At 39.2% G+C, this 26,972-nt stretch overlaps 1 protein-coding gene and 1 long non-coding RNA gene across 13 annotated transcripts in view; both read right to left on the bottom strand.

Moving 5' to 3' along the window:
* adarb1b (adenosine deaminase RNA specific B1b) overlaps positions 1–26,972 on the bottom strand; it is a 171,358-nt gene that overhangs the window by 19,285 nt on the left and 125,101 nt on the right. For 9 of the 12 annotated variants that reach the window (XM_083537517.1, XM_083537516.1, XM_083537520.1 and 6 more), the window contains 3 exons: positions 8,540–8,614; positions 2,998–3,926; positions 1,123–1,237 (listed from right to left, as the gene is read on the bottom strand). In XM_083537517.1, coding sequence (XP_083393643.1) covers positions 1,123–1,237; positions 2,998–3,926; positions 8,540–8,567 — 1,072 coding nt within the window. In that variant the 5' untranslated portion in view covers positions 8,568–8,614. Of the gene's footprint in view, positions 1–1,122; positions 1,238–2,997; positions 3,973–8,539; positions 8,615–26,972 lie in introns of all 12 variants that reach the window. The other 3 variants (XM_083537523.1, XM_083537513.1, XM_083537514.1) reach the window with 1 other exon arrangement.
* On the bottom strand, positions 23,233–23,981 carry LOC310723982. Its single transcript, XR_014532874.1, has 2 exons — positions 23,936–23,981; positions 23,233–23,541 (listed from the first exon to the last, which is right to left on the bottom strand). It is a non-coding gene; the product is annotated as an uncharacterized lncRNA (long non-coding RNA).

Here is a 26,972-nt window from a genome sequence, read left to right as displayed (position 1 = left end):
CTGCACAGACATGATGAGTAATGTTGCCATGAGCTGAAAGCCTACAATTGTGTAGAATGATTGTATATGGTGTGGCATTGCTGTAAAATTTTCCTTCAATAGACCTAAGAGGCCCAAACGTGTACCAGCATTTTACTGCGCCTGTACACAAAGTGGGTGCCATTAAGGCATAAATAAAGAGAGGAGTAAAAAAAAACTCAAGCCATAAACTCGTCCCCATTAAACATCATTGGAATGAACCGGAACACTGACTGCACTTTAGGCCTTCAGGCCTACACATTAGTGTTTGATCTCACTAATGCTCTTGTGGATAAGCGTGCAAATCGGCCAAATCTACTGCAAAGCCATTCCAGAATTCCAAAACAAACATCGGTGTGATGGTCAAGTATCCACAAACGCATATAGTGAGTAATTATATAAACAATTTATAATAATTTCCTAATACATGGCAACCCTTTAAATCTTGCACTTTTATCAACGGATCCAAATGGAACCAAACAGCCCAGTAATGATGTCTATCAAATAAAAGAATGAAGCGAGAAGTAAGAGTTTTTCTGTAAAACATGATCTCTACCAGAGCTACCTACTGTATCGCAGGAGAACTGAAACCCTATTCCACAGATAATCTGCTTCACACCAACTTTAACTGAGAAAAACAATTTCACACTTGTGAAGTTACACTTGCATATATCTCTGAGTGTGTAGTGTTATTGAATTGTTCTCTGATTTGGAGATCGGGCCAAAATGTAAAGCAAGGAAAAAGAAAAAAAAGAAAGAGTGCATGAGAGAAAGGTAAAATGTGAATTTGACAGAGAATGGTTTTAGTATTACAACATCCCTGATAAGGATGACTATTATGCCATGTAAATGACCTGGATACTGTAGCAATGGAATTTTATTCTTTCTAAGCTGTTTAGGCACATGTATACTAAAACTGCCTTCTCTGCTTTGTGTATGTAAACTCAATATAATTTATTTTCCAATTCATTGCTTAGAGGTTTATTTGCTTCTATTCATGAAATCATTGCATTAAGAGCATGTCTGGGAAATGGAACAACACCCAAATTCAACCCCAGAGAAGATGGGTACATGTCCACAGAAAGGCCCTGGGCAAAGTCCTACCTGTTGTCATGACAACCCCAGCCAGCACTTTCCTCCGTGCGTGAGGGGAGGTGAAGTTGTCAGTGAGCTCGCTGAACTTGTCCACAACGAGACGTGAGACGGCATCTGCTAAAACCTGACAGAGCACACACAGCTGCTTAAGACATTTGCATTTATCTGAGATTTCTGAATCCCTTTTTAGCAAAAAAAAAAAAAAAAAAGCTTCTTGGTGCCATATTTGTATATGTTCTATACAAATCAAATTGAATTCCTAACTTTAAGGAGATTGTGGTCCTCAGTTTCACCTTTCACCAATGTGAATTATTCTGTCTAATGTACCTTCTTTAGGCATTTCGTTCCCCTCTCTTTGTGACAGTGACTTTTGTCTCATTCTCCATTCTCCTCTGCTAATATGGTGGAAAATGATTATGCCGGAGAGAAGTCACTGGTTGAATGGGCACAAATTAGAGACATTAGTCCAACATTGCTTCCCCAGCACTTCAGAATCACTCAACAGCAGACAGCTAATGTGAGCTCGACGTCGCAGGAGAGCCGCCTGACTCGCTGTGCTGGTGTGGGAGAATGAAACCCTTCAAAACAGAAGGAGCGTTTTCAGCCTGGCAATCAGGCTTACTATTAGCGCCACTTGGATTTTCATTAATTTTCTCGGCAAGTAGCAGGGGAGGCAACTATCACTGGAAGATACGTTTAATAAACGTTAACAGACTGTGAATTCACTGGACGATTACGTGGTGCCGTATCGCAGCCATAAAAGCAGCAGGCTGAATTAAACAAAGCGGTGACAGCTGGATAAGGGAGAAACAGCTGCACCAAGAAACCGAAGAGCCAAAGATAAATAGCACGCTTCCATTTTGAAAGACTGTCATTTACTTCTCACCTTGCCTTTCTGTCTGACTGTATCTGTGTACACACACACACACACACACACACACACACACACACACACACACACACACACACACACACACACACACACACACACACACACACACACACACACACACACACACCACAAAGCATGACTGGTGCAATGAGTAGGCCAGCGATAAATGAAAAGTCCACCTAATGCATTTTATCCCAGCCATCTTTTCACCATCCGCCTAAAATACATTTACCCATGTGCCACAGCCCTGAACAAGGGTCTGACAGCACGTTAAATCATAGAGCCTGGGCTGAGCTCCATGTTCTTTGCTGTGAGCCTGTCAGGCACATGAGCAGCCCACAAGGCATCAGCGTCAGACACTGAACACGTTCCTGACAGCCCACTCTTCGGGCAGCAGCCGGGTCTACAGCTAAACGCTCTTGTTTTGACACGGTTCAGAGCGAGATGTTAATTAAGATTGGGCCAGTTTCAGTCTCTGGACTTATCTTGAAGCAGGATTAACAAAAGGTTTAGGAAAAGCGTAAATGACAGGTTTTTTCTTTCTTCTAGAAGCACATGGGACTTTGGTCCTTTTTGCTGCTAGATCGGTGTTGATCTTTTTTATCATATCTACATTTTGATTTAAGCTTGCCATAAAGTAATACCATTGTGTTTAGGAATCAATCGCATAGAGAACTTATCTTTAACAACTCTCCACAGAGTTCAGATAAATGTATCAGTACTACAGAGATGTGAGAAATTGATTCTTCTTGAATCACTTTGCAAATCTTAAGACATGCTATATGGCTACACTTTATCTAAAAGCCTGATCGATCAGGGAGAAAGGGGATAAAGAAAATGTTAGATTTCTTGAACAAGAGAGTCAATTATATTCCATATTTATGCACACAATCTACAAACATGTTCGAGGGTGATTTCTTTTGAGGCTATAAAAAATTGTTATGAAAAAACAATTTATGGAGGTCACGCAGGGCAAATGCAAAAAGTCATACCTGGGGCAGGTGTAGCTGTAGGCCCTCTCTGGGGATTGGCTGGCGAGATGGTGTCTGGTCCAGCTGCATGTTGAAGAGAGCAGAAAGCGCAGCTTGAGCGGCACGAGCCTTGGCCAGTTTTTTATTCCTCCCTGATCCCTCGAAGGTCTGGGAGTCGACGGTCACAGACATGACAAAGTTTTTAGCGTGGCTCTCGCCACTCTCGGACACAAACTCATACTTCAGGCCCGGCCGCAGTTCATTCAGGATCATGACAGGGTTCTTTCCGCTGGACGATGTGTTAAAAGTGGAGGGAGGAAGCAGCGGGGCTTGGGCCAAGCTGTTGGTACCAGTCACTGGGGGAATTGGGTATTCTCCAATTGGGTTTAGGGAACCATTGGAGTTTGAGCCCAAGTAAAAAGAGTCCTCCTGGGGTGCAGGAGTCTCAAAGCCATTAAAGAGCATGTCGGGAAAGTCGGCTTGGTCTGAGGTGAAGTCTGTGTTGATGGTGAGTGTTCGACCCATGGCCAGGTGCGCCTCTGAAGCATTTGGGAACTGCACAAAAGAGCGCAGTGCTTTCTCAGCTGCGTTTAGCTTTGCCTTTTTCTTAGTGGGGCCAGAACCTTCAAAAAGTTGCCCATTTACCTCAACAGTCATGACAAATACAGGGGCATGGACTGGCCCAGTCTGAGAAAGTAGCTTGTACTGCAGACCAGGCTTGATCTCATTAAGCTGCATAAGAGCGTTCTTTGGAAGAACCGGCCCTGGAGTTTTCTTACGCTTCTTGGGCCGGAACTTGGGGTGTGCATGACCATTATTGCCCTCCTCCAAGGGGCGCTTCCGCCCGCCTCCTCCGCTGCCGTTGGGGAGCTGTTCGGGCATACTTGCCCCCTCCTTGGAGGAGACGTTGTCCAGGTTGCGGTTTTCTTTGACGTCGGTGCTGCAGGAACCTGCGATGCCCAGAAAGAGTAGCTTACAATGCCTTCATTGCAGGATCTTGTAAATGTAAAATTTATAGATTCCTTTAGCTCTCTTTGCAACTGAACAAGTGATGTGCGCTCCTTTTTTATGCTGAGGGATATAATGACTTTGCTAATGAAATAATCGAAATAAACCCCCAAAAAACTACTGGAATAATACAGTGCTGTAGCCTCTCTTTTTTTATTAGCTGAAAGTCTAATTGCTTGAATTAGCCAAGATGTATTATATCCTGAATTTTAACAATCATTAAACATTTACCAGATGTGTTCTTGTGCATTGGAAATGCAGCCAGGGCTAATACACGGCTACAAGAATATAATTCTTTCTTGAATGGAATTAGAAAAGGGCAACAAGTTTATGGACTTTAAGGACTGGATAAAATATGGAAGGAAGCCATGGCTATCAATAATAATAAAAAAAGAAACCTGCTTGTGAAGCATATACTGTATTCGAATTGAGGAAATACTCTAATTAGGAAACTAATTCCCCTTGAGGGACAGACGTACATAATGTTCAGTTAAACCCTTCCATATAAGTAATGTGTATCTAGCCTAGAAAACATTTACATGCTAATGGTGGTATCCAAGAGTATGTGAAACGAACACACACATACTGGTGTATAAGGTAAAGAAATGAAGATCTTCAATGATGTAAAAAATGTTATTCTACACCACTGACCCAATCTTATTTGATATAAGAAATTGCTCTACACACGATTTAGCACTGCGCTGGGTTGATTAGATAAAAGAACTCGGCAATGATGCTGAATAAGTTGACAGACGCTTGGGCAAACCACTGTGTGGAACACACATCATCATGTCTTTGTTGACAAAGCTCATGGAACTTTTGCTAAATTTTCATTTATAACATCCTGCAACAAAAGCTCGATAGGTTACTCCTTTCGGTGCTCACGGGAAGAAAGAGAGAGGGAAACAGAGAAAGGAAGAGAATGAGAGAAAGAGAAAGAGAGAAATAAAGAGTGAGAGAGAGAGAGTGCTGTAACAAAGAAGAAAGAGTCGAGGAAGGGTGTGGCACTGTAGGACAATACGTGAATACAAAGCAGCAAATAAACAATCACAGACATTGAGAATTGAAAACTACTCTAAGCTAACGTTTCTTCATCTTACATCTTCATGAAGGACACATCCCAAAGGAAAGGGAGATGAAGGTGATTATCAGAGTTGGCCTGATAACTCTGACAGTTAGTGTAACGTTAATACTCGCTAATAGTGTAATCTCACAAACATTCGAATAAGTGCAGAGTGGACTCTCAGCTTTTCATCTGGGGGGATCTGAGCTTCATTTATTCTTCATGTCTCTTCTGACTGCACCTTTAATGCAGTTTTCAGGCTCAGCAGGGTTTCAGGGCAGATTATAAAAGATCATTTATGCTGGCAGAGTGCTAATTATCTCTACTTCTTAAGGGCTAGTCATTTCTGTCTCCTGAGAGAGAGCAGCAGCAGAGGGTAATCTGGTGCAGGATGGATGCTGTGATCACATGCACACATCACACTTGCAAACACACATTCTCTTTCTCTCAGGCACACACACACACACACACACACACACACACACACACACACACACACACACACGGCTCTAAAATCTCATACTGAAGACACCCGAACTTATTTCTACCCCACAGCAACACTACACCACACACACACACACACACACACACACACACACACACACACACACACACACACACACACACACACACACACACACACACACAAACATACCTCCAGAGTGGGAGAAAAGGTGCACTCCAAATCAACAAGGACTGATTAGACGTGCAAAGCAATCCACTTTTTATTAACATAATCACATATTCTGCTCTTTATTCAAATGACGTGCTCATTCTTACATAATGGGTAAAAAAACCTGTAGATGATATTACATGATCAGCATAACAATCTCATTTCACAGTTTTTCCAAATGTCACACAAGTGCAAGCGTAACTAACCAACCAACCAATCAACCATTTACGTGTAAATCCATAGCTGATTGACTAGCACAAATTAACATTATATAACTATGTAGATATAATTTACTAACCAACTTACTATCCTATTCACTACCTTACACTTATACTTATTAATGTATTCATTAAATCCTAATTACTTAAAGCAGTAAATATGTAAATTATTTACAACCTATATACTATCTAACTTACTAAATTAAGTACATAAATAACTATATTTCTAAGTAAAGTAAAGTAAAGTATTATCGTACTTGCTCATTTGCTAATCCACCTGAATCTTACATACAAGCTCACAGATGCTTGGTTTGGTGTTGTGCTGAACTGCAGCTGAGCAATATTTTGTGCTCTCATTGTGATTGCTTCCAACACTCACACACACACACACACACACACACACACACACACACACACACACACACACACACACACACACACACACACACACACACACTGTTGAACTCCTTGAGAACAAGATTGGAAATACTTTAGATTTTTTTTTACTTACGCTGATATTTTTTTTTTACCTAGAAATAGCAATAGCTAGGGCTAAAGCAAGTTGAATCAAAGAGAACTTCTGTAAAGAATTATCAGCAGGACGAGTTTGAAAAGCTTCGGCATATCGCCCGTGTGCTTATCCACTGCAAATCTAAATAAGAAACTGGTGGTGGGGCTTTGAGGTGCTAATAAATGACCTTGCTTTCCTTTGTGGGGTGCTTTGGGGTGAAGTCGGTAAGTGACAGGACAATAGAGAGCTTCATTTCTCCTGGGATAACAGCTCTTCCTGACAGCCATCTACTAATACACACACTCCCATTCAGAGCGGCTCGGAGCATGGCTGACGGCTCAGAGGCTATGAAAGGATGTTGTCTATTCCTGAAACTCTTTTGAACAATTGGATGAGGATGATTCGTGAGAGAACCTGAGTGGTGACAGATACCACTCTGACTGTTTGAATTTTTAATTAATCCAACAATAGTGCAAGCGCTATACCTACTGATATCGGTACGGTTTTCCTTCTGCTCATGTTATATGCAATTAAAAGTTCTTTTGTTGGAGCCATGTTGAAAATGATACATTCCTGAGTATTAGTGTCAGGTCTTCATCAGACTGCATTATCCGAATCGATCTACACAGTTAAAGGTCAAAATAATTGTGACACCTGCCTTTTCCAGCAATGTGGCTGGAAATTCATCCTCAAATTGTTACCACAAAGTTAGAGGAACACAATTGTATAGGATGACCTGGGAGGCCTAAACCTGTTGAGGCATGGCAATGCCCTTGCACAAAGCCAGCCCCATGAAGATATAGTTTACATGGGCTGGAGTGGAAGATCTTAAAGTGGCCTGCTATAGAGCTCTGACCTCAACCCTACTGAACACCTTTGGGATGAACTGGAAATACTGACTGCACCCCAGGCCTCCTCATCCTACATCCGAGCCTGACTTTACTTAAGCCCCTGTAGCTAAATGGACAAGAAGGTGGAATAGGAAAGCACATACAAATCCTAATGGCCAGGTGTTTACAAATGTTTGTTCATATAGTGAATACTTTATGCTGCACATGTATGTGATGTAAGCTGACCCAACAGATTTTACACTATATTCATATAGTTGTTTTTACTTACTGTGGGGATATCAATATTCATTTAGACTGATAATCAGAGCTCCAATAGCAATATCAGTCATAGATTCTTAGAAAATGTCACAGGGTTTAAAGACACTGAACAGTGTAGTGTACAGGTTTATCTGAGTGTAGTATGTCTCACTAAATATATTACTTTATTCTTGATAAAACTTTGAACAATATTGTGATAAATTGTTATAATGCAATTATAAAAAATAGGCAAAAAAATATACTTTACATCATGACACATTGAGTACTGCAGGAATATGCCTGTCTATAAACAGACAAACACCAATACGTGTGTTTTCGGACTGTGCATAAAACTCTGCGTGGTGACTCTGTTTTGAATGCGGATACATTGAGTTAAAAATATGAATGAATAGAGTAGGACATTATGACTGAGAGGACTCAGGAGCTGTTCCAAAGATGGGATTGAGATTGTAAGCAGTTGGGAAGTGTTGGGAATAAAATTTACAGACATTTACATTAAATATTTCACAAAATATATATCGCACATCCCTGATTTCTTGATTCTGATTTGTCAGACGATGTACTGACCAATTTAGAAGAACTTGCATGGTGGACCGTTTCGATTAAAAAAGTCTAATAATAAAGAATTTGAAAACCTGTGATTTTTCTGTATGATGTTTTCTTTAATATTTATAGAAGAAGGCTCCAGTGTGAATGCAATAACTACTTATAGCTGCTTTAACAGAAGTGATAACAAGGACTAACACATCATTTGAATGTTCCACAAAGTTTAATGCAAATATAAGATTGTAATCCATATTAGTATATAAGAAGGATAACACTTTATGCTGTTATAAAGAAATGATCATTTTCAGGATGGTAACAGTAACCCTGGTGTATGTAATTTTGTCCTAATGTTATACAAACTTTAGCGCTCAACTGTAAGTGCAGTTGTGGGGATTAGACCATTTGCTTGTGCGTGTATGTGTATATAAAACTCACTCATATTCTCTTCCTCATCCACATCCATAGTGAAGAGCTTCTGCTGCGCCCGAGCCTGCCGCTCCCCGGCTCCACCTGAGACAGTGACAGATAAAGAGGAATGAAACACGTTAATGATGTGCTTTCAAAATGAACTGTTCACTTAAACCAGCGCAGACTAACACTGTTGCCGACTTTGTGTACGAGAGTGGGAAATCTTCAGAGCAACAATGATGGAGTGCAAAGAAAAGAAGGGAGAAGAATAATGAATCTGCGGGGACTCCGAGGTTAAGTCTACAGTAAGTGCATAAATATTTAGCAGTGAAAACTAATCTTGTGGACAGAGAGGAGAGTGAACAGGGGCCGCAGCTGACAGCTACTAATAGTCACAGCAGCCTATTGTGACTTTAATATCCATTCGATTAGACCTCATTTTCAGCTGCCTCGGGGGAAAACTACAGCTATTGACATCAACAGGCTTTTAGTCACAATACACAACACAGATCCTGCATTACCCGGAGTACAAAAGAAACAAAAGAGAAGTGCATAGAGGACACAAGCCTTGCTGGGCATTCTGATAAATAAATAAATAAAATATTTCATGTGTAATGATTTATTGTGCTCATTTTTCTGCCTGTGACCACCACGGTTAGGACTTGGCTCAAACACATAAGTTTATATATATATATATATATATACAGAAAGAGAGAGAGCGAGAGAGAGAGAGAGAGAGAGAGAGAGAGAGAGAGAGAGAGAGATAGATAGATAGATAGATAGATAGATAGATAGATAGATAGATAGATAGATAGATAGATAGATAGATAGATAGATAGATAGATAGATAGAGAGGGAGAGAGAGACCAAATTATTTTTGTCTTGACAAACAAGTTCATGATTTATTTATTTACAGTAATGCTGCTGGTGTTTTGTTAGTATTAAAATAATGTAATTTAATAATCCTCATCTGTTTTCACCACTATAGTTTCATTTTTTATGATACCTTAATATTTTTGCAGAATTTATGAATCCATGTTACTAGATATTTGTTTATAGATATTAGATAGATATTTGTGCATTATTTTCCCATATGCTCCTTTCTGTAATGTATTTTCTCTTTCTTTTTTCTCTCATCTTTTACTTCATTCTTAAACTTTCTATTACATTTACTTTTTATCTACTTTTTTAACAGAACTTTTAGTTTGTAAACAGAGGAAAAAACAGTAAAGAGGAGAAAAAAGGAAAGAAAATGAAAGGAGGGAGCATGCAGAGAAAAGTTGGAAATAGATGGGAGAGGGAAGGACAGAAAGGGAATAAAAAAGAAACAGTGACAAAATGGAGGGATAGATATTGAAAAGAAAAGGTGAAATGAGGGAAACAGATGAAAATAAAGGGAATGGAGAGAAAGAGAAGGAATGAAAAGGAACTCAAGCAAAAGGAAAGGAGCAGAAAAGAAGGAAAAGAAAAGAAAGAAAAGGAACAGAAAGGAAAGGAAATGGATGGAAAGAAAATGGAAAGACGAGACCAGAATGGAAGGAAAGAAGAAAAAAAACAGGAATAAAAGAAAAGGAAAGGAAAGAAAAAAGAAGAAACTGCACAAATGTGAACACTGTCTTTGCCGCTGACACCACGGCTGTAAATCACCTGTTAATAAAACTGTACCATTATCAGTCTTCACCTCTTCTTTAATAAGGTTGGATATAAACATTTTACTGGCTCATCAAATTAAATTGGGTGTTTCATAATTTATTATCAATTTCTCATTATGAGCCTTCAAAGAGCTCCGGCTCTGTAACACAAAACCTGCTCTTGCATGTTAGCTTGAGCAGAAACATTGTTAATCAGTGCATAAATGAAAAACACTAACATGAGCACACTTCATACTTTAAGAGCTCCAACAGAAAGCTTTGCCCCCTGCCTCATTCCTGAAGGGCGCATGTGGCTGAGGGGTACGGACCAGCCCCGTTTCAAACGGGCCAACTAATCACCAGAATTGCTGTACCTCACTGCCTCAAGCTGCTTTAGTATGCATACATTTAGAGGTGTGTGTGTGTGTGTGTGTGTGTGTGTGTGTGTGTGTGTGTGTGTGTGTGTGTGTGTGTGTGTGTGTGTGTGTGTGTGAGAGAGAGAGAGAGCGCGAGATTAATCAACAGCACAGCAGCCTCGATACAAAACGACAAGAGCACAACCCCCTGCATGCGTTCACGCTCCGCTTTATCATAGTCCACCAAAGGAAGAAAGTAATTAAATGCAGACCACAATGCCAGTAAACAACTGGCAGAGTTTGTGAATGACTCCGTTCGCTCAAAGCAATCGGGCAGCAACAGCAACTGAGCATAATGCGAGACGGTGCCAAGGTGAGCAAATTTGAACTATGGTGAGCCGGTATTGGATAGACCAGCATGCTCTGCAGTGATAATGGCCGAGAAAAAACTTTTGGCAGGTGGATTTTCATAGAGGGGATGGAAAATGTTCCAATGCTCTATATATTTAACACTGCAAGAACACAAAGTGGAAGTGCTGAAAAGGGGAAAAAATAGGTACGACACAACAAAAGGAGAGGTGTCAGCTGCCCGGTACGAGAGGCTGAGAGACGAAGCGATCACACACACACGATAGAGCAGCTGGTGCTGAGCACAGCCTTCTGCCTTCATATGCACCATTCCTCAATGCCGACACTTTCTTAAGCTAAACTAAATGGCCTAATTAATCTGGCCTAATGGTCGGTGACAACAAATATGCTAGCCCAATTATTACCCTCTTAAAGATTAATATTCTACTGCACAAGTGAAAAGGGGTCCAGGTGAGGAGGGAGAAGTCAAAGTTCTTTTTTTTTGGAGGGGGGTTGACTGCAGGAATGTTTAATTTTAGGTATTATATGAAGCTTACGATGCTTTTAGGTCTTTCTCTCTCTACGTTTTCAGTCTTTCATTGGTTAATGGTCTGTGGTGTAACGAGGATGTAGGACACTGTGGCTCAGGCTTGTTCTGGGACTGTCACCTTTCATTTGGCCTCCCCTGCTATTCTCTTTCTGCCCATGAATCCATAAGCAGCACTGTGATCAGCTTTAATCTGGGAGTGCAAAAAGGATCGCTACTCGTGCCCGCTCCGGGAGGCTCTACCTTTTTTTTGCCTGTAGAATGAAGGGATGAGGGGGTTTTCGTAACATGAAGGTCAGAGCAAATGTGGGGTACTGAAACGGAGATCACAGCACAGAGAAGGAGCTAAATGATGTACACTTTGCAAGGGCTGGAACAGCCACGGTGTCATCATGGGACAGCAGGGGTTTTGAAGCTGGTTTGGCGTGGATCCGGTAGGGGGTTAAGCAGAGCGTTTCTGTGTTAGTACAGCTGTGTTTGGGCACAGCTTACCCGACCACTGAGCAAGCACACGCGCACACACATGCACACACACACACACACACACACACACACACACACACACACACACACACACACGCACGCACACTGTCAGCATACATGTCATTATTTACTTCTGAGTCTGAAAGGTGTGTTACTATCACACTGATGACAAAAAAAATCAGGAATTTAAAAACTCCTGTAATTGTGGATATACAATGACACATTGAGTACAAATTTAATGAATGCTACTCTTCTTCTGAAAAAGAAAAAAAAAGGGAGAATTTCCGGCCAATTATCATTTTTTGTCAGAAAAAAAAAGACCAAAAAACAAATAAAATATGCCCCCCTTCGTTAACGGCTCAGATAACACTCTTGCTCTAACTGTTAGCAAAGCGCTACCTAGTAAAGGGCAATCATGTCAGTGGTATGAAAGATCTCCTGCCAGAAAGCTAAGCTCTGTGCATTTACACTACAGCTATCTTCGATGGTGTGGTCTGCTGGTGCAGCAGCATCTCTACTGCAGACAGGAAGAGACTGGACAAGCTCAGTCCTGGGGATTCCCCTGGACACTCTACAGGAGGTGGGAGAAAGGAGGATGGTAGCTAAACTATCATCATTGCTGGAGAACGACTTTCACCCACTAAATGGAACAGTTTCATTTTTGAGCAGCTCCTTCAGTGACAGACTGTTATACCACAAGCGTCTAAGAGAGCGATACAGACGGTCTTTCCTCCCTGCTGCTATTAGACTGTACAATCAGAGCTGCTCCCAGTGAACCAGTCACCAAAAATGTACAATAACACTAATTTAAAGGCATACAATATTACCCATGTGCAATATTACCTATGTGCAAAATATTTGGAGTGTAAATACTTATTTAAGGTCTCTTTTTCTTTTGTATTTATACACTGCAATGTACTTTTACTGTCTCTATTTTTTTTAATTATTTGCACATTTATTTTTCTTTGCTGCTGTAACATAGACATTTCCCCACTGTGGGATGAATAAAGGTATATCTTATCTTATTATATTAAAATGTGTGTGGCCTTAAAAATTTGTTGTGCTACTTGTGTAATTATTAATAAAATTAAGATTAATGAAATGTCACAAAATTAAAAAAGTCTAATATTATTATTATAATATTATCAATTCAATTAACCCTTAATGTTCATTAGGCCACTGGATAAAGACTGAGCCAAAGAACGTTCTGTTTTAAATGTGCATCAAAATCGAGGATATGATTATTACAAGGCGAGTGTACTTAAAGTTTTAATGTTCTATAAAAACATTTGGTTATTATTCACTAAGGTTGGCCAGCAAGCATTAGCATAGTATAACTAGCTGGAACATCACTGAAATAGTTACACTGGGCATACAGAAAGCATAGAACATTAAACATGAATGAAGAAAACTAGCTGTATATGTGGAACACGTTTCTTCTAACACTCTGAAAGCAACTACTTTGGCCTAATTTATGCAACATCGTTTTTTTCAGATTTACATTTTTTAGATTATTATTTAAGCCTAGGGTTTGATAAAAAAAAAAAAAAAAGGCTAAATTATTATTTCAAATGCTCTATATTTTCAAACATGGTTCTGTTCTGCAAGTTTAAGAGAAATAAAAAAAACATTGGAATATATATATATATGTTAACATGACAAAAGTATGTGATAAACTTAGATCTTAAAATAAGGACGGATTGAGAGCAAAAATGTAATGATTTATTTTTTGAATGAATTTTCTGGTAAAAAATATATCCGAGCTACTAGAAAAAAGTTGAAGGTCTGAGGTATTTTCTATTTTGAACTGTCTGTTCTGGCAATTCACAGGAACCTGACATACTGAGCTCTACCCAGTGTTTCTCAGGGTGCTTTTAGGGTGCTTTAAGTGCGGTTCCTGAGTCCAAACCTGATACTTATGTTTTATTTGCTATTTAATATATATATATATATATATATATATATATATATATATATATATATATATATATATATATATATATATATATATAGTTTCTCTCACAGCACAAAATTACATAATCTAAACAGTGAAAAAGAAAAAAGTCAGCTAAGAAGTGTAGAGGGCTGTTAATGGATTTGTAAACCTTTTTAATTCAGTATGAATAAACACAGATAGAACACCTCGTCATGCCCGATATATACACTAAACATTTATCGAAATTGTGCATCACATCTACCATTTATTTCCTTTATTTTTTTGTCAGTAAAATCACTAGCTCACACTGCATTTCCCCAGCTCTGTGCTCTGACTCAGTTAGTGGCTCATTGCTCACAACCAAAACCCAATTTCTTCCTGTATTAAACTATCCCGAGTGGTTAGTGACAAACAGATTAAACACTGTATATTATATATTTGGAAGCAGCTATAGAAACACACACATACACACTTCACTATGCATTTGTCCTTAAACTAACATTAAACACAGTGAGAATGGACTGCAAGCACATACTAACTCATGTACATCATGAACTAAATCCAATGTTCTGGCCTATTTTTTTAATGACCTTTCCATAAACCTGATTTCTGTCACAGTGCACTCCATGCAGTCCTCTGTGTAGCTCTGCTTATGTCTTCATGAGTTATCTTGTGTTTCAATTTACATTTAAAGCATCTTGGGGTGAGGAATGTTACATTTCACTATGTGCAGTACCAACTTTATATGGCTAAAGGGACAATAAAGCCCTTTTGACATGACAATTATGACTGGGTCAAACAATACTCAGGACTTTCTAGTCAGTAGAAGGTGACTTATGTCATTTATGCAACACATAAATTAATGCTAAAATAATATATTTTTTTCCAGCCTTCTGAAAAAAGAAAAAATGGCTACTATAGACATCAGTGAGAATGAAACTAACACGGAATAGAAATTAGAAATATATCAATGCATTGTGAAGGCTCTGAACAACCACAAAGCTCTGCAGAAACCACTCACTGCTGCTGAGGATTGCTCCACATAAAAAAAGCCTAAAGACACACAGGGTTACCATGTAGGTTCAAGAAACATGAAGATGGATTTAGACTGTAATTAATGTACAGTCTGTTACAGCGGTTTAGAGCTTTAATTGCCATGAACAGTTTTGCATTCAAGTTCGCATCAGTAAACATGATAACCTCAATAAAAATGGAACTCTAATGAATGCACATTCTGTTTCACCAGGATGAGGATGGGTTTCTCTGATAGCATCTTAGAGAGTTTTGTCTTGCCGCCATCACCAATGGCTTGCTCATCACTATAGGGGTAAACTTACAGCAACAAATGTATTATGCTAAAACTTCCATAAATAAAACGTCCATTGTTAAAAGTAAAATTAAAAGTAGAATAAATAAAATGAAATGTAATTGAATGATGTGCTGTCAGCTTTGTAACAGGTTTTAAGACAACCCATCAATCACTTTTGGCAGGCTTTCGCTATATACAAAATATACGAGAAAAAGTTCCATCTTACTACAAATTACAACAAACCCTAATCGAGTATGTTTCAAGTTCATTGCTTAATTTTTCAAGGACTGTACAATGTAATACACAGAGTACTGGTTAGTCATTTATTTCTAATTTATTTGTTTAAACCTCCAATTACTATTCAGAAGATTCTGGAACACAGAAAAAATAAAGTGCGGTGGTTGAAAAAGAGAAAAAACACACACACACGATACAATGCACAAACTTTTCATTAGTTCCCTCCAAAAATATCCCTTCATTGCACTTTTAAGAATAAAACTATGTTTTTAAAAAAGTGAATGTAATTCCATGATGTATTGCATCAACGTGTTGCAGCAGGACCACCCTGAAATGCAATCACAGCCTAAAACTGTACCTGAAGGTATACATCACTAGTCTAATGACATGTACTACAAACATAGTAGAGGTATTATGACAACTACACCTTCCTGTTTTAAATTTCTATGCTATCAAGTTTCTTTGCAGTCTTGTACTCAACATAAACATAATAAATATACTCCATGTTTTTCCTCAATGGTGTGACTACATTTTCTATCAAGCATATCAGGATAAAGTTATTCAAACTAAATTCAAACAAGATGTTTTTGTTAGAATTTTTAAAGCTTTTGCTCTTTTAAACAACTAAATGCTTTCAGTCTCAAAGTGTGAAATGTTTAGATTAGGCAAAAGAATATGGTAAAATGACTGTGCCAATGATTTTTCTTTTTGTAAACACTTAAAAAAATAAAAATAAACCTGCGAGCATCATGTAAATTCAGGTATTTCTTTTTATAAGCAGAAAGTGCAAAAAACCACATCATTAGGCCAGAAACGCACAAACTAGAAATAAAGAAACTAATGAGATTCACTACATGTCCTGTGAGTTACACATTTTTCTACAGGTGTCTTTGAAATGTTCAGATTGTTTTAAGTTCAGAAACCCTTTTTATATTTTTGCAGAAAAAAAAAAAAGAAAATAATAATAATCTGTATCTTCAACTAAAAGAACAAAGCCTAAAAGCAAGCAGGGGGTATCATCACAAATATTTCACAAAACCTGCCACTTTTCCAAGGTTGACACTTTTGATTAGAGACGAAAACTAATGTTCTCAGACACACAGGCAGTGTGTGAGAGATGTTAAGCCCATCAAGCAGCTTAAAAGTGACAAGACCTTCAGTTTGGGCTTCATTAAAATAGCACCATGTTTCAAACATTGTCAAACCTGGGGTGTCATGCAGAGCGAAGAAAACAAATCATGCATCCACATGCAGGTGAAACGAGTTACAATGAGACAAGCCGTTTCCTCTCCACGCTCACTTCGGTTGTCTCCATAATGTGTAGTTAAGCGTCAGTTCCTGGATAAAGTTCCGGTGAGGAACGTACACCTTACACTAAGACCGTGTGGTATCATGCAAATGTTGTGCATATGTATATGTTTTATATGTGTGTACTTTTCCCAATTACTATTTTCAGCAACATCCAAGATCCTATTAGTGAGAAGTCCAATATGGAACTAGTGAAGGACACAAAAAAGTAATTACGAGTGGGTTTTAGGCATTTCATTTAATTCATAACATTTTTTTTTGGGATCCTTTTGGCCTAAAGTATGCAAACATCTGACCATCAAACCAAAACTAATGGTCCCACAAAAATGGAAGCCCACAATTATATAGAATATCTTTATATGGGGCAGCATTACAATTTCTCTTCACTGGAACTAAGAAGTACAAACCTGTTTTAACATGATGATTGCCCTCTACTTAGAAAATGCTCAAGTAAGACATAGTTTGCCACGGAATCAAAAATAGACTAAAACAACTTAAGTGTTCTCTATAGAGCGTTAACCTCAACCCGACTGAACACCTTTGGGATGAACTGGAATGCTGACTGTGCACCTAACTTGCAATCAGTGGCTGACCTCACTAGTTTTGGCTGAATGAGCACTATTCCTCACAGACACAATCCAAAAAACAAAGCCTTTCCAGAAAAGTGGAGGTGATTGTGAAACGTAAACCATATCCAATTGCCCACGGTTTTGAAATGGGCACAGGTGGGTGTAATGAGTGAGTGTCCACATACTTTAGTCTTTTTATAGGGATTTTCTAGTGGGTTTTTAAAAAACATCACAGTATAAACATAACATGTAAATGACAGTAAGCATCACATGAAATCTTTCAATGCCAGTGATGTTTGTGAGAAACTGGACCATAATCGTTCAGAGGCAAGTGTATAGATACAAAGAAATGATCGTGTCCTAACTACTCTGCTACATTCATGCACACAGATTATGCTATATACAAAGCCCAGACTCAGTCTGACTAGTTTATGGGAGCATCTCTGAAGCGCCAATCAAATATCTGCCCCCGTCTTGAAGATGCTCATTATACAAAGAAACTTCCTCCTCCTGTCACTGCTCCTCTTCTGAATCTGCTCTGAAAAGCACAGGGTATTAACACCCATTTTACCAGAACTGCTGAGAAACATCAGCTAGCGTATTTTAAATATGACAGGCATCGTAAAGCTTCCTGGAACTACTCTAACAAACTCTTTAGAAAAAAAGGTCTTTAAAAGATAGTCTCTAAGAAAGTTTCTATGGGGAAAAGTAGGCTTTAAATCATTGGTTTATGGCAGCAGTGATCAGAGTATATGGCTGTCTGACAGGACGAGCAGCATGCATGCCCTCGGGTCAGAATACAGCAGGACTTCCTATAAATAACCAAAAATATCTTTGCCAAGACAGCCTTCCACTGCCTGAAAATCAAAATGATATAAGAGCACGTCAGTGGGCAAAGTAAGGCAGCAGGCCTCTGTCAGAATGTTCTGGAGCAGATAGCATTCCAATGCCTAGTTTAGAATGAAAGACACAGAAAGGACAGCAACAACAACTTGCATGGACTTGCACGTGTACAGGTCCAGTTGTATAAATCCTTGCATACAAAAGTTCAGATGTGCAGCTACTGTCTGAATAGTGACAACATTTAAGACATGACTACAAATAAGACTGTAAAGAAAAGTTGTTTGTTTTGCACAGGTACTTCATGGTATTACATTTTACTTGTGCTACAGAAAAAAATGTGTGAGACTTTTAAAACACCAGTTGAGCTGGCAGAGGCTGTGGTGGCTCTGTAATTACGGACTAAGGTCACTTATTGAAAAAGCCACAAATTCAAAACCCCTGCAATGTCAAGCAGCTATGATTGGGTCTTTTAGTCTTAAACACTTCTTAAACACTATATATTCTACATCAAATGCAAGTCACGTTGGATCTAATCCATCAGCCCAATTATGTACAAAAAAATTATGTAAATTATTTAAAAAAAAAAAACCATGAAATATCACATGTACATAAGTAATCAGACCCTTTGCAAAAAACACCTTGAACATGATTATGGTTTACCAAATTTGTAGTGGAAGACCTCAAATGTCCTGCACAAAGCCCTGAACTCAGCCCCACTAAACATGAACATGGAACATTGACAGAAACCCAGGGCTTCTAAGCCAGCATCTGGGTCTGATCTTACTAATGCTCTTGTGGCTAAAGTAATACAAATCCCCATAAGCATTTTTCTGTTCCTAGTGGAACACAAAAAGGGACTAAATCCAGAATAGGATGTTCATAATGCTCATATGGATGTGATAACTTAGAGTATATTCCTGGCTTGCCAAAATTCCTTTAGCTACATTATTTTAAATAACTGCACATGACTGGTTATGTTGCACCAGAAGACCTGCTACAGAAACTGTAATAAATATATGTCCAGTGTTTTTTAATTCTTTGCCAAGTTTGAGGGCAGTTAATTTTATAATAGTGGATCCAAGAGAGGTTCCAGATAGCTCTGTCTTGAAATTTATTTGACTAAATTACTTGTTAATTACTAACTGCGGTTTTCTAACTGTTAATCCACCAGCGTCCCGCATTCTGCTCAGCTTTCGAGTGGATTTGAAGGTGATGAGCTAAACACTTTTAAAGCACCACGATTTAGAAATGACACAGCTATGAGCTTTGGGAACACAACAGCAGTACATCCTTCATAAGAGTGCTCTTGCGTGTTTGTGCAGTCAGAGGAAAGGATTTAAACCGACCGGAGCGCTTGCTACAACAGCAGCAGCCGCCGCAACCGACTTTAGAGCAGAAATGCTGAATCCACATTGCTGTTCTTCTGCTATCGGAAGCTGAGCTTAACTGAAGGTTGCAGAGGTGCAAAAGTCTTTTTGTGCTGAGAAGGAAGTTTTAATATCTGACGGCTTGCTGTTCATCACAACACATCCTTCTCCAGGAGTAAAAGTTTGACCAGTGGAAAGTTATAGTGGGCTGGGTATGAATTTTTTATTTGACAGGTTTATGAGAGTTTGGGTTTAGAACATTCTTGAATAGGAGACACATTGGATATCCCACTGAAGAAAATTGGGTAAAAGATTGTTTGTGTATATCTACATAGGCTTTGCCATGAAGAATGACTCTGCAGAGCATACGCATGGAAATATATTAACACACAGAAATAGTGGTAACAGTTCTGCGTCTTACACACTCTTATAATGTCCTCTAGGTGCAGTCATAAATCACCAGCATGCACGAATGGGAGTCTGCTCATGGCAATAAACGACCTCAATCTCAGAGTCCATCATTGCAAGGACGAATGACCAAAAAACTGACGCGTGATGGCTCGGCAGCCGTCCCTACTGCCTTTTACACGGCCCTTTGGCGTTCCTTTATTTCCCTGTCACCCCCCAGCACCATTTAGCCTGAAAAATATGGCTGTTCATTGCCCCTACTCCTTCCTTGCTGACCTAAGGATTTATATGCTCCATTGACTTACCAGCTTCTTGACAACAAAACTCGCGGGAGGACTCCCGTGTTCCACTTTTATGGCTGAGCGGCACTGCTCTATTCCACAAGGGAATCGTTGTCAGCCTCTTATAAGGTGTTGGATAGACAAGTCAAAGACACTGCGACTGCCACAAGTGTTTGCTCAAACTTCAAACATCAAACTCCTTTGCTAAACACTTTCAATGCCTTATAACTTTTGATTGGATTAAAGACAGATTGCTTATATTGCTCGTCTTGCTAAATCTGATGCAACAAATTGCAAGTACTACATATAAAGGTAACTTGATGGGGTCTTGGGGGATTTCAACTCCGAATAGAAATCTCTGAAATCTCAGCATGGCAGCTCTATCAGTGCAGAACAGTGCTCTCTGCTTTGTTTGAAGCATCCCTCTGTGTAAAAGCCTAAAGAAAATCTCAAAGCAGAGAAAAAAAAAAAGATCATTCTGTATTATTTTTATATCTACAGAAAATCTTCTCACATGAGTGGACAGTTTGGGGCTGTACTGATGGTCTCCACACTGTATTCCTATGGAATCATAAAATGTACTGTACAATAGGATCAGATGCCATTAATACGTGCAATAATGATGTGATGTTCAATAGGACCATTTTTAAGAAATATTTTCTAGTGAATTCATGATGAGACGATGCTTGGTCCTTTATCACAAACAATACTACATTCCACTGCATTCATTTAAAACAAAACCAGACCCAAAAAATCCTCGTCAGTGTTCTTTAGCCAGTGTTAGTGATCATGTGACTTGAACACTTTGGATTGAATATTATTAATTAGGAAGTACAAGAAAAGTCTGTCAATCTTTGTAATGCATATCATCAAACACCACATCATTCTGTTTGTGCCGTCTGGAATGTAAATGCTGCTTACACATGTAAATGTGTAAAACCTTTTTTTCTTTCACTGCAATTATATATTTTTTCGGTTGTAAATTCTATTTAAATTCTTATCCTTTCTACTATTGATTTCTTTTCATGTCATGGACCAGTCAGTAAAAGCATTTCACTACACAATGTACAGTATATGGATGTGCATGTGACAAATAAAATTTGAATTAAGCAAATTTAAAAATCCAAAGTGTTAAGAAACCAAATAATCTACTCAAAGGCAGTGGAATTAGTTATAGCCTGCATAGATAAGAATACAAACTGTAAAAAAAAAAAATCAAAAACATTACAAAAAGCCCCCAATGTTGTTTTTTTTTTTTTTTTTTTTTTTTTTTTTTTTTTACAAAGCTATGGTAGGTATAGAGTATTTTTAAATAATACTGAATCCATCTACCTGGAATTACATTAATGTCAATTTATTCAGTATTACATTCATTTCCAAGTTACATAGCATCCAACTGACAATAAGTGTCATCCAGAAAATTTTCCAGAACTCAAAAGTCCAAATTCTTTTCTAATTGACTTCACATTAAATCAGTTTAATTACAGTGTTTGGCTGTGCATGAACGTATACAGTGGTACCTCGACATACGAGTGCCCTAACATACGAGTTTTTTGAGGTACGAGCGGTCATTTGGCCCATTTTTTGCTTTGCTACGTGAGCAAAAACTTGAGATACGAGCTCGAGACGCCACTGCTAAATGGCAAAGCGAAGCCAGAAAGCGAAGATTGTGACGAAAATTAAGATAAGCAAAGAAGAAAAAGTTAATATTTTAAAGTTTAGGGATACTTAGTGTACAGGAGTGATAGTAAAAAAAAGAATTTTCCCTCCACTCATCGCCTCTACCAGAGATCGCTTTGAAATACGAGCAATTTGACATACGAGCAAGGTTACGCAACGAATTAAACTCGTATGTCGAGGTACCACTGTACTTCAATATCAGTTCGAAAACATTTATGGAATGTATTTCTTAACACTATCAAATAATCCATTAAAAACTTCATAACACACAACTCAGAGAAGTAAAAAGTTCCAGACCAGAGCCATGGCTTTGTGCAACAGTGCAAGACTGGAGGGTTAGCATGGACACAAGAGACCTTCTCCCCCACCAAAAAAAAACAAGAAAAAAAAAACCCGGACAAGCCTTCACTGGACATCAGAAGAAATGAGTACTGATACAAAACCCATTTACAATTAGGCTCCCCATCAGACTCCAATTACAGCACAGCCAGCGTAGGGAAAAGTCAGTTCACTTCTTATCCCATTATGCTCTGAACGGGAAGACACAAGGTGCTGTGTAAGAAGGAAATAAAGGTATTAAGGCGAGATGAAATCATTAGGGCATGCCTTTACCCTCAGTCGAGACTTTTGATGAGGTTTGAGCACATTCCAAAACTCTCCTCGAGCTATGGGATGAAAATAGATGAAAAAAGTTGTGATTGGGGGCTGAGGTGTTTAAAATGCTGTGAGGCAGATGAACCTGATTAACAAGAGCTGCATAAAGACATTAAAGTAAAACATTTATGTTGTTTCAGTGAGAACATTTTAACCTAAAATGCTGCATGCATGGACCACTGAATATATGCTACATTTTGTACACTTTTCCGCCACAAGCTTCAGAAAGCTGAAAGTGAAAAAAAAAAAGTAGTAGGTGAAAGTGGTAAATGATTGAACACCATGATTTAACAATGTTTTGGAACACACTATGATGGCTGGACTGAAGCAGTGTCGTTAGATATAACACAGGAATTGCTATTCGTTAGAAGCATGTAAATGTTACTCAAAGATTTAATTGTGGGAAAGTAGCAGGTTCATGGTCATGCGACAACAAAGTCTAAATATACAGTATTGTTCTAAATAATAGCAGTACAATGTGACTAACCAGAATAATCCAGGTTTCTAGTATATTTTTTATTGCTACGTGGCAAACAAGTTACCAGTTGGTGCAGTAGATTCTCAGAAAACAAACAAGACCCAGCATTCATGATATGCATGCTCTGAAGGCTGTGCAATTGGGCAATTAGTTGAAAGAGGTGTGTTAAAAAAAAATAGCAGTGTATGCCGTTGACTGTACAAACATTTTTGTTTCTAGGATTTAGCAATCCTGTGAATCACTAAACTAATATTTAGTTGTATGACCACAGTTTTTTAAAACTGCTTCACATCTGTGTGGCATGGAGTCAACCAACTTGTGGCACCTCTCAGCTGTTATTCCACTCCATGATTCTTTAACAACATTCCACAATTCATTTACATTTCTTGGTTTTGCTTCAGAAACAGCATTTTTTATATCACCCCACAAGTTCTCGATTGGATTAAGGTCCGGGGATTGGGCTGGCCACTCCATAATATTAATTTTGTTGGTTTGGAACCAAGACTTTGCTCGTTTACTAGTGTGTTTGGGGTCATTGTCTTGTTGAAACAACCATTTCAAGGGCATGTCCTCTTCAGCATAAGGCAACATGACCTTTATTTCATTTCATTTCATCTTCTCCCGCTTATCCGTAATTCGGGTCGCGGGGGCAGCAGTCTAAGCCGATTCCCCAGACACTTCTCCGTGTCCAGGGATCGGGCTGTCAAGGCCCCCGCTTTCGACTGCTGCCCAATCCTCTCAGCACCGGTCCCTTACAGTCCCTCCTGCAGGTGGTGAGCCTACGGGAAGGCGGCCCCACGTCGCTCCGACGTCACGGTCCTTGATTTATTTTTCTCGTAAGGGTCCCCTGGAGCATAGAGGGTTAAGGGCCTTGGTCAAGGGCCCAAGAGTGGCAGCTTGGCGATACCGGGCTTGAACCCCCGACCTTCCGATTGGTAACCCAGCACCTTAACCGCTGGAGCCACCACTCCCCCTTAGGCAACATGACCTCTTCAAGTATTTTAACATATGCAAACTGATCCATGATCCCTGGTACGCGATAAATAGTCCCAACACCATAGTAGGAGAAACATGCTCATATCATGATGCTTGCACCACCATGCTTCACTGTCTTCACTGTGTACTGTTGCTTGAATTCAGAGTTTGGGGGTCTTCTCACAAACTGTCTGTGGCCCTTGGACCCAAAAGGAACAATTTTACTCTCATCAGTCCACAAAATGTTCCTCCATTTCTCTTTAAGCCAGTTGATGTGTTCTTTGGCAAATTGTAACCTCTTCTGCACATGCCTTTTTTTTAACAGAGGGACTTTGCGGGGGATTCTTGAAAATAGATTAGCTTCACACAGACGTCTTCTAACTGTCACAGTACTTACAGGTAACTCCAGACTGTCTTTGGTCATCCTGGAGCTGATCATTGGCTGAGCCTTTGCCATTCTGGTTATTCTTGGATCCATTTTGATGGTTGTCTTCCGTTTTCTTCCACGTCTTTCTGGTTTTGCTCTCCATTTTAAGGCATTGGAGATCATTTTAGCTGAACAGCCTATAATGTTTTGCACCTCTTTATAGGTTTTCCCCTCTCCAGTCAACTTTTTAATCAAAGTACGCTGTTCTTCTGAACAATGTCTTGAACGACCCATTTTCCTCAGGCTTTCAAATGCATGTTCAACAAGTGCTGGCTTCATCCTTAAATAGGGGCCACCTGATTCACACCTGTTTTTTCACAAAATTGATGACCTCAGTGATTGAATGCCACACTGCTATTTTTTTTAACACACCCCTTTCAACTAATTGCCCAATTGCACAGCCTTACTAGCGTGCATATCATGAATGCTGGGTCTTGTTTGTTTTCTGAGAATCTACTGCACCTACTGGTAACTTGTTTGCCACGTAGCAATAAAAAATATACTAAAAACCTGGATTATTCTGGTTATACACATTGTACTGCTATTATTTTGAACAATACTGTAGATCTTGACAGGAGATTATACAATTAAACATTAAAACAGAAAGGCTTATAAGGAAGTCATAATGAGTTTTTACTGCATAAATATTCCTAATATGTAAGGATAAGGAAACAAAAACTAAACGTCGAAGGAAAGATGCTTCACAGACGGAGAAAAAAATAGTAATTCGTCTCCATGTATATAGCCTTGTGGCCCAGCAGGTCTAAAACAAGGTGCCCACTTGTCAACAGCAGGTGGAGGTCGGAGGACGGCAGGCATGGAAAAGTAATCACGAGGCAGAGAGCGAGCAAAAAAGCGAGAGGAGACAGAGATGGATGGGTCTTGCTAACATGAGGGAATATGAGGGACGCTGAAGCCCAGTGTCCAGCGCAAAACTGTCAAAGCCACTGCACCAAGTCCTAACGCAGACAGATAGATCCAGTGCTCAAATCATTCAGAAATGAGAAGGCTTTCCGAAATGAAGCAGCAAGCCACACTCATCTTTCCAGGTAACTCCCTGAAATTATATCTCCTGGGTCAAATGGCAGCCGTGTTTCTCATCTATGATATAGTGAGGAAAAATTTAGAGAATGTAAATTAAAATCCACTTTTCTATTTCCATTGATCTGCACCAAGTGTAGGTGTGTTCATGAATGTACTGAGATGCCAGTGTATGTGCTGCAATGCAGCTCTGCTCAGCTCCTCTGCAGTTCTGCACGGTGACTGAACCCAGGTAATGATCCTTAATGGAGCACACGTGCAAGTGACGCTGGCTGACCGAGCACTTAATGAAGAGAGGCTCCCGGAGGACAAGGCTGCCCGTCGCTCTGCCTGATTAAAACTGATGGGCCGGGTGTATGAGGGTGACGGGCGCATCCACCCCCTCTGCCTCGCCACAGGCGCGCAAACTGCCCATCGCCACAAAAAATCCTGCCGCTCCATTATTCAATTTCTGCACTTTAATGACCGATAACAGATTTGAATTAGTCTGCCAACACCAATTTCACCTTGCAGCAAATTGCAGGGTTTTTTTTACACTTTGAATGCTTTTAGGACTCCGCACCACAAAAGGAGGACCGACAGAACGTTCTGACAAAGTGGCTCTTGATTTCTAGGACTTGATAAATGTGCTGAGGAAATGTGAGAGATGACCGCAATCGCTGCACTGTCAAGAAAAGAAACGCATTTGCTGAAACTAAAATGATGGAAACGTGTGCAAATTAGCCACTTGCCATTAGCCATTTACGTTTTTTTTTTTTTTTTTGAGAGGCAAATTACCTTTTTTCACATCAATAAAGAGCAAACCTGAAAGCGCTAATACATGACCAGTGCTGACCTCAGTTTCAGCTACTCTCAGCAGTTTGAGAAGAGAGAAGCATGCTGCTTGCTGGTAATAGAATTAGTCTGGAAACATATGATGCACTCAGTGGGCTCAAATGTGTCTGACTTCTATACTTTTGCTTAGAAAGTGTGACAGCTGTCTCATACAAGGTAGGAGGTATGAGGTAACATAGGTATACCAATCCTCTTGGTTAAAAATATAATTGACCGGTAAGACTTCACTAGTGTGACTTCATCAGTGTTTAATGACAAGTAATAGTAAAAACAATATTTCAGAAAAAAAAGCAATGACTGCCACTTACAAAAGAAAAAATAAATACCACCAAATTGTATGTTTGGATTGGTGGATGGGAGAAAAGATACGGGATATGGGAGAAAGAAAGGTACCACCGCAGTGAATGTTTTAATGTATAGGTCTACAGATAGATGACAGGAGGGAAGTAAGGAAAGAAGGAAGGGAGGATAGATGAACGAAAGAAACACAAAATGGAAAGGTGGATAGACAAAAGGAAAGCAGAAAAAAAAAAACAGAAGGAGGGAAAAGGGAGCACAATGTGTGGTTGGATGAAATGAATAAGGAAAAAATGGAAAAAATAAACACCACAACAGACATATAGATAGAAGTATATAAGTATGAGAAAGAAAGAAAGAAAGAAAGAAAGAAAGAAAGAAAGAAAGAAAGAAAGAAAGAAAGAAAGAAAGAAAGAAAGAAAGAGTCACATTAGAAAGTTACTAGTCACAT

This window comes from Silurus aristotelis (assembly GCF_946808225.1).
Source record: "Silurus aristotelis genome assembly, chromosome: 3".
In the NCBI taxonomy this organism is placed as follows: Eukaryota; Metazoa; Chordata; class Actinopteri; order Siluriformes; family Siluridae; genus Silurus; species Silurus aristotelis.
The sequence above is the reverse complement of the archived record's forward strand: the minus strand, read 5'-3'. Positions and strand labels throughout refer to the sequence as shown.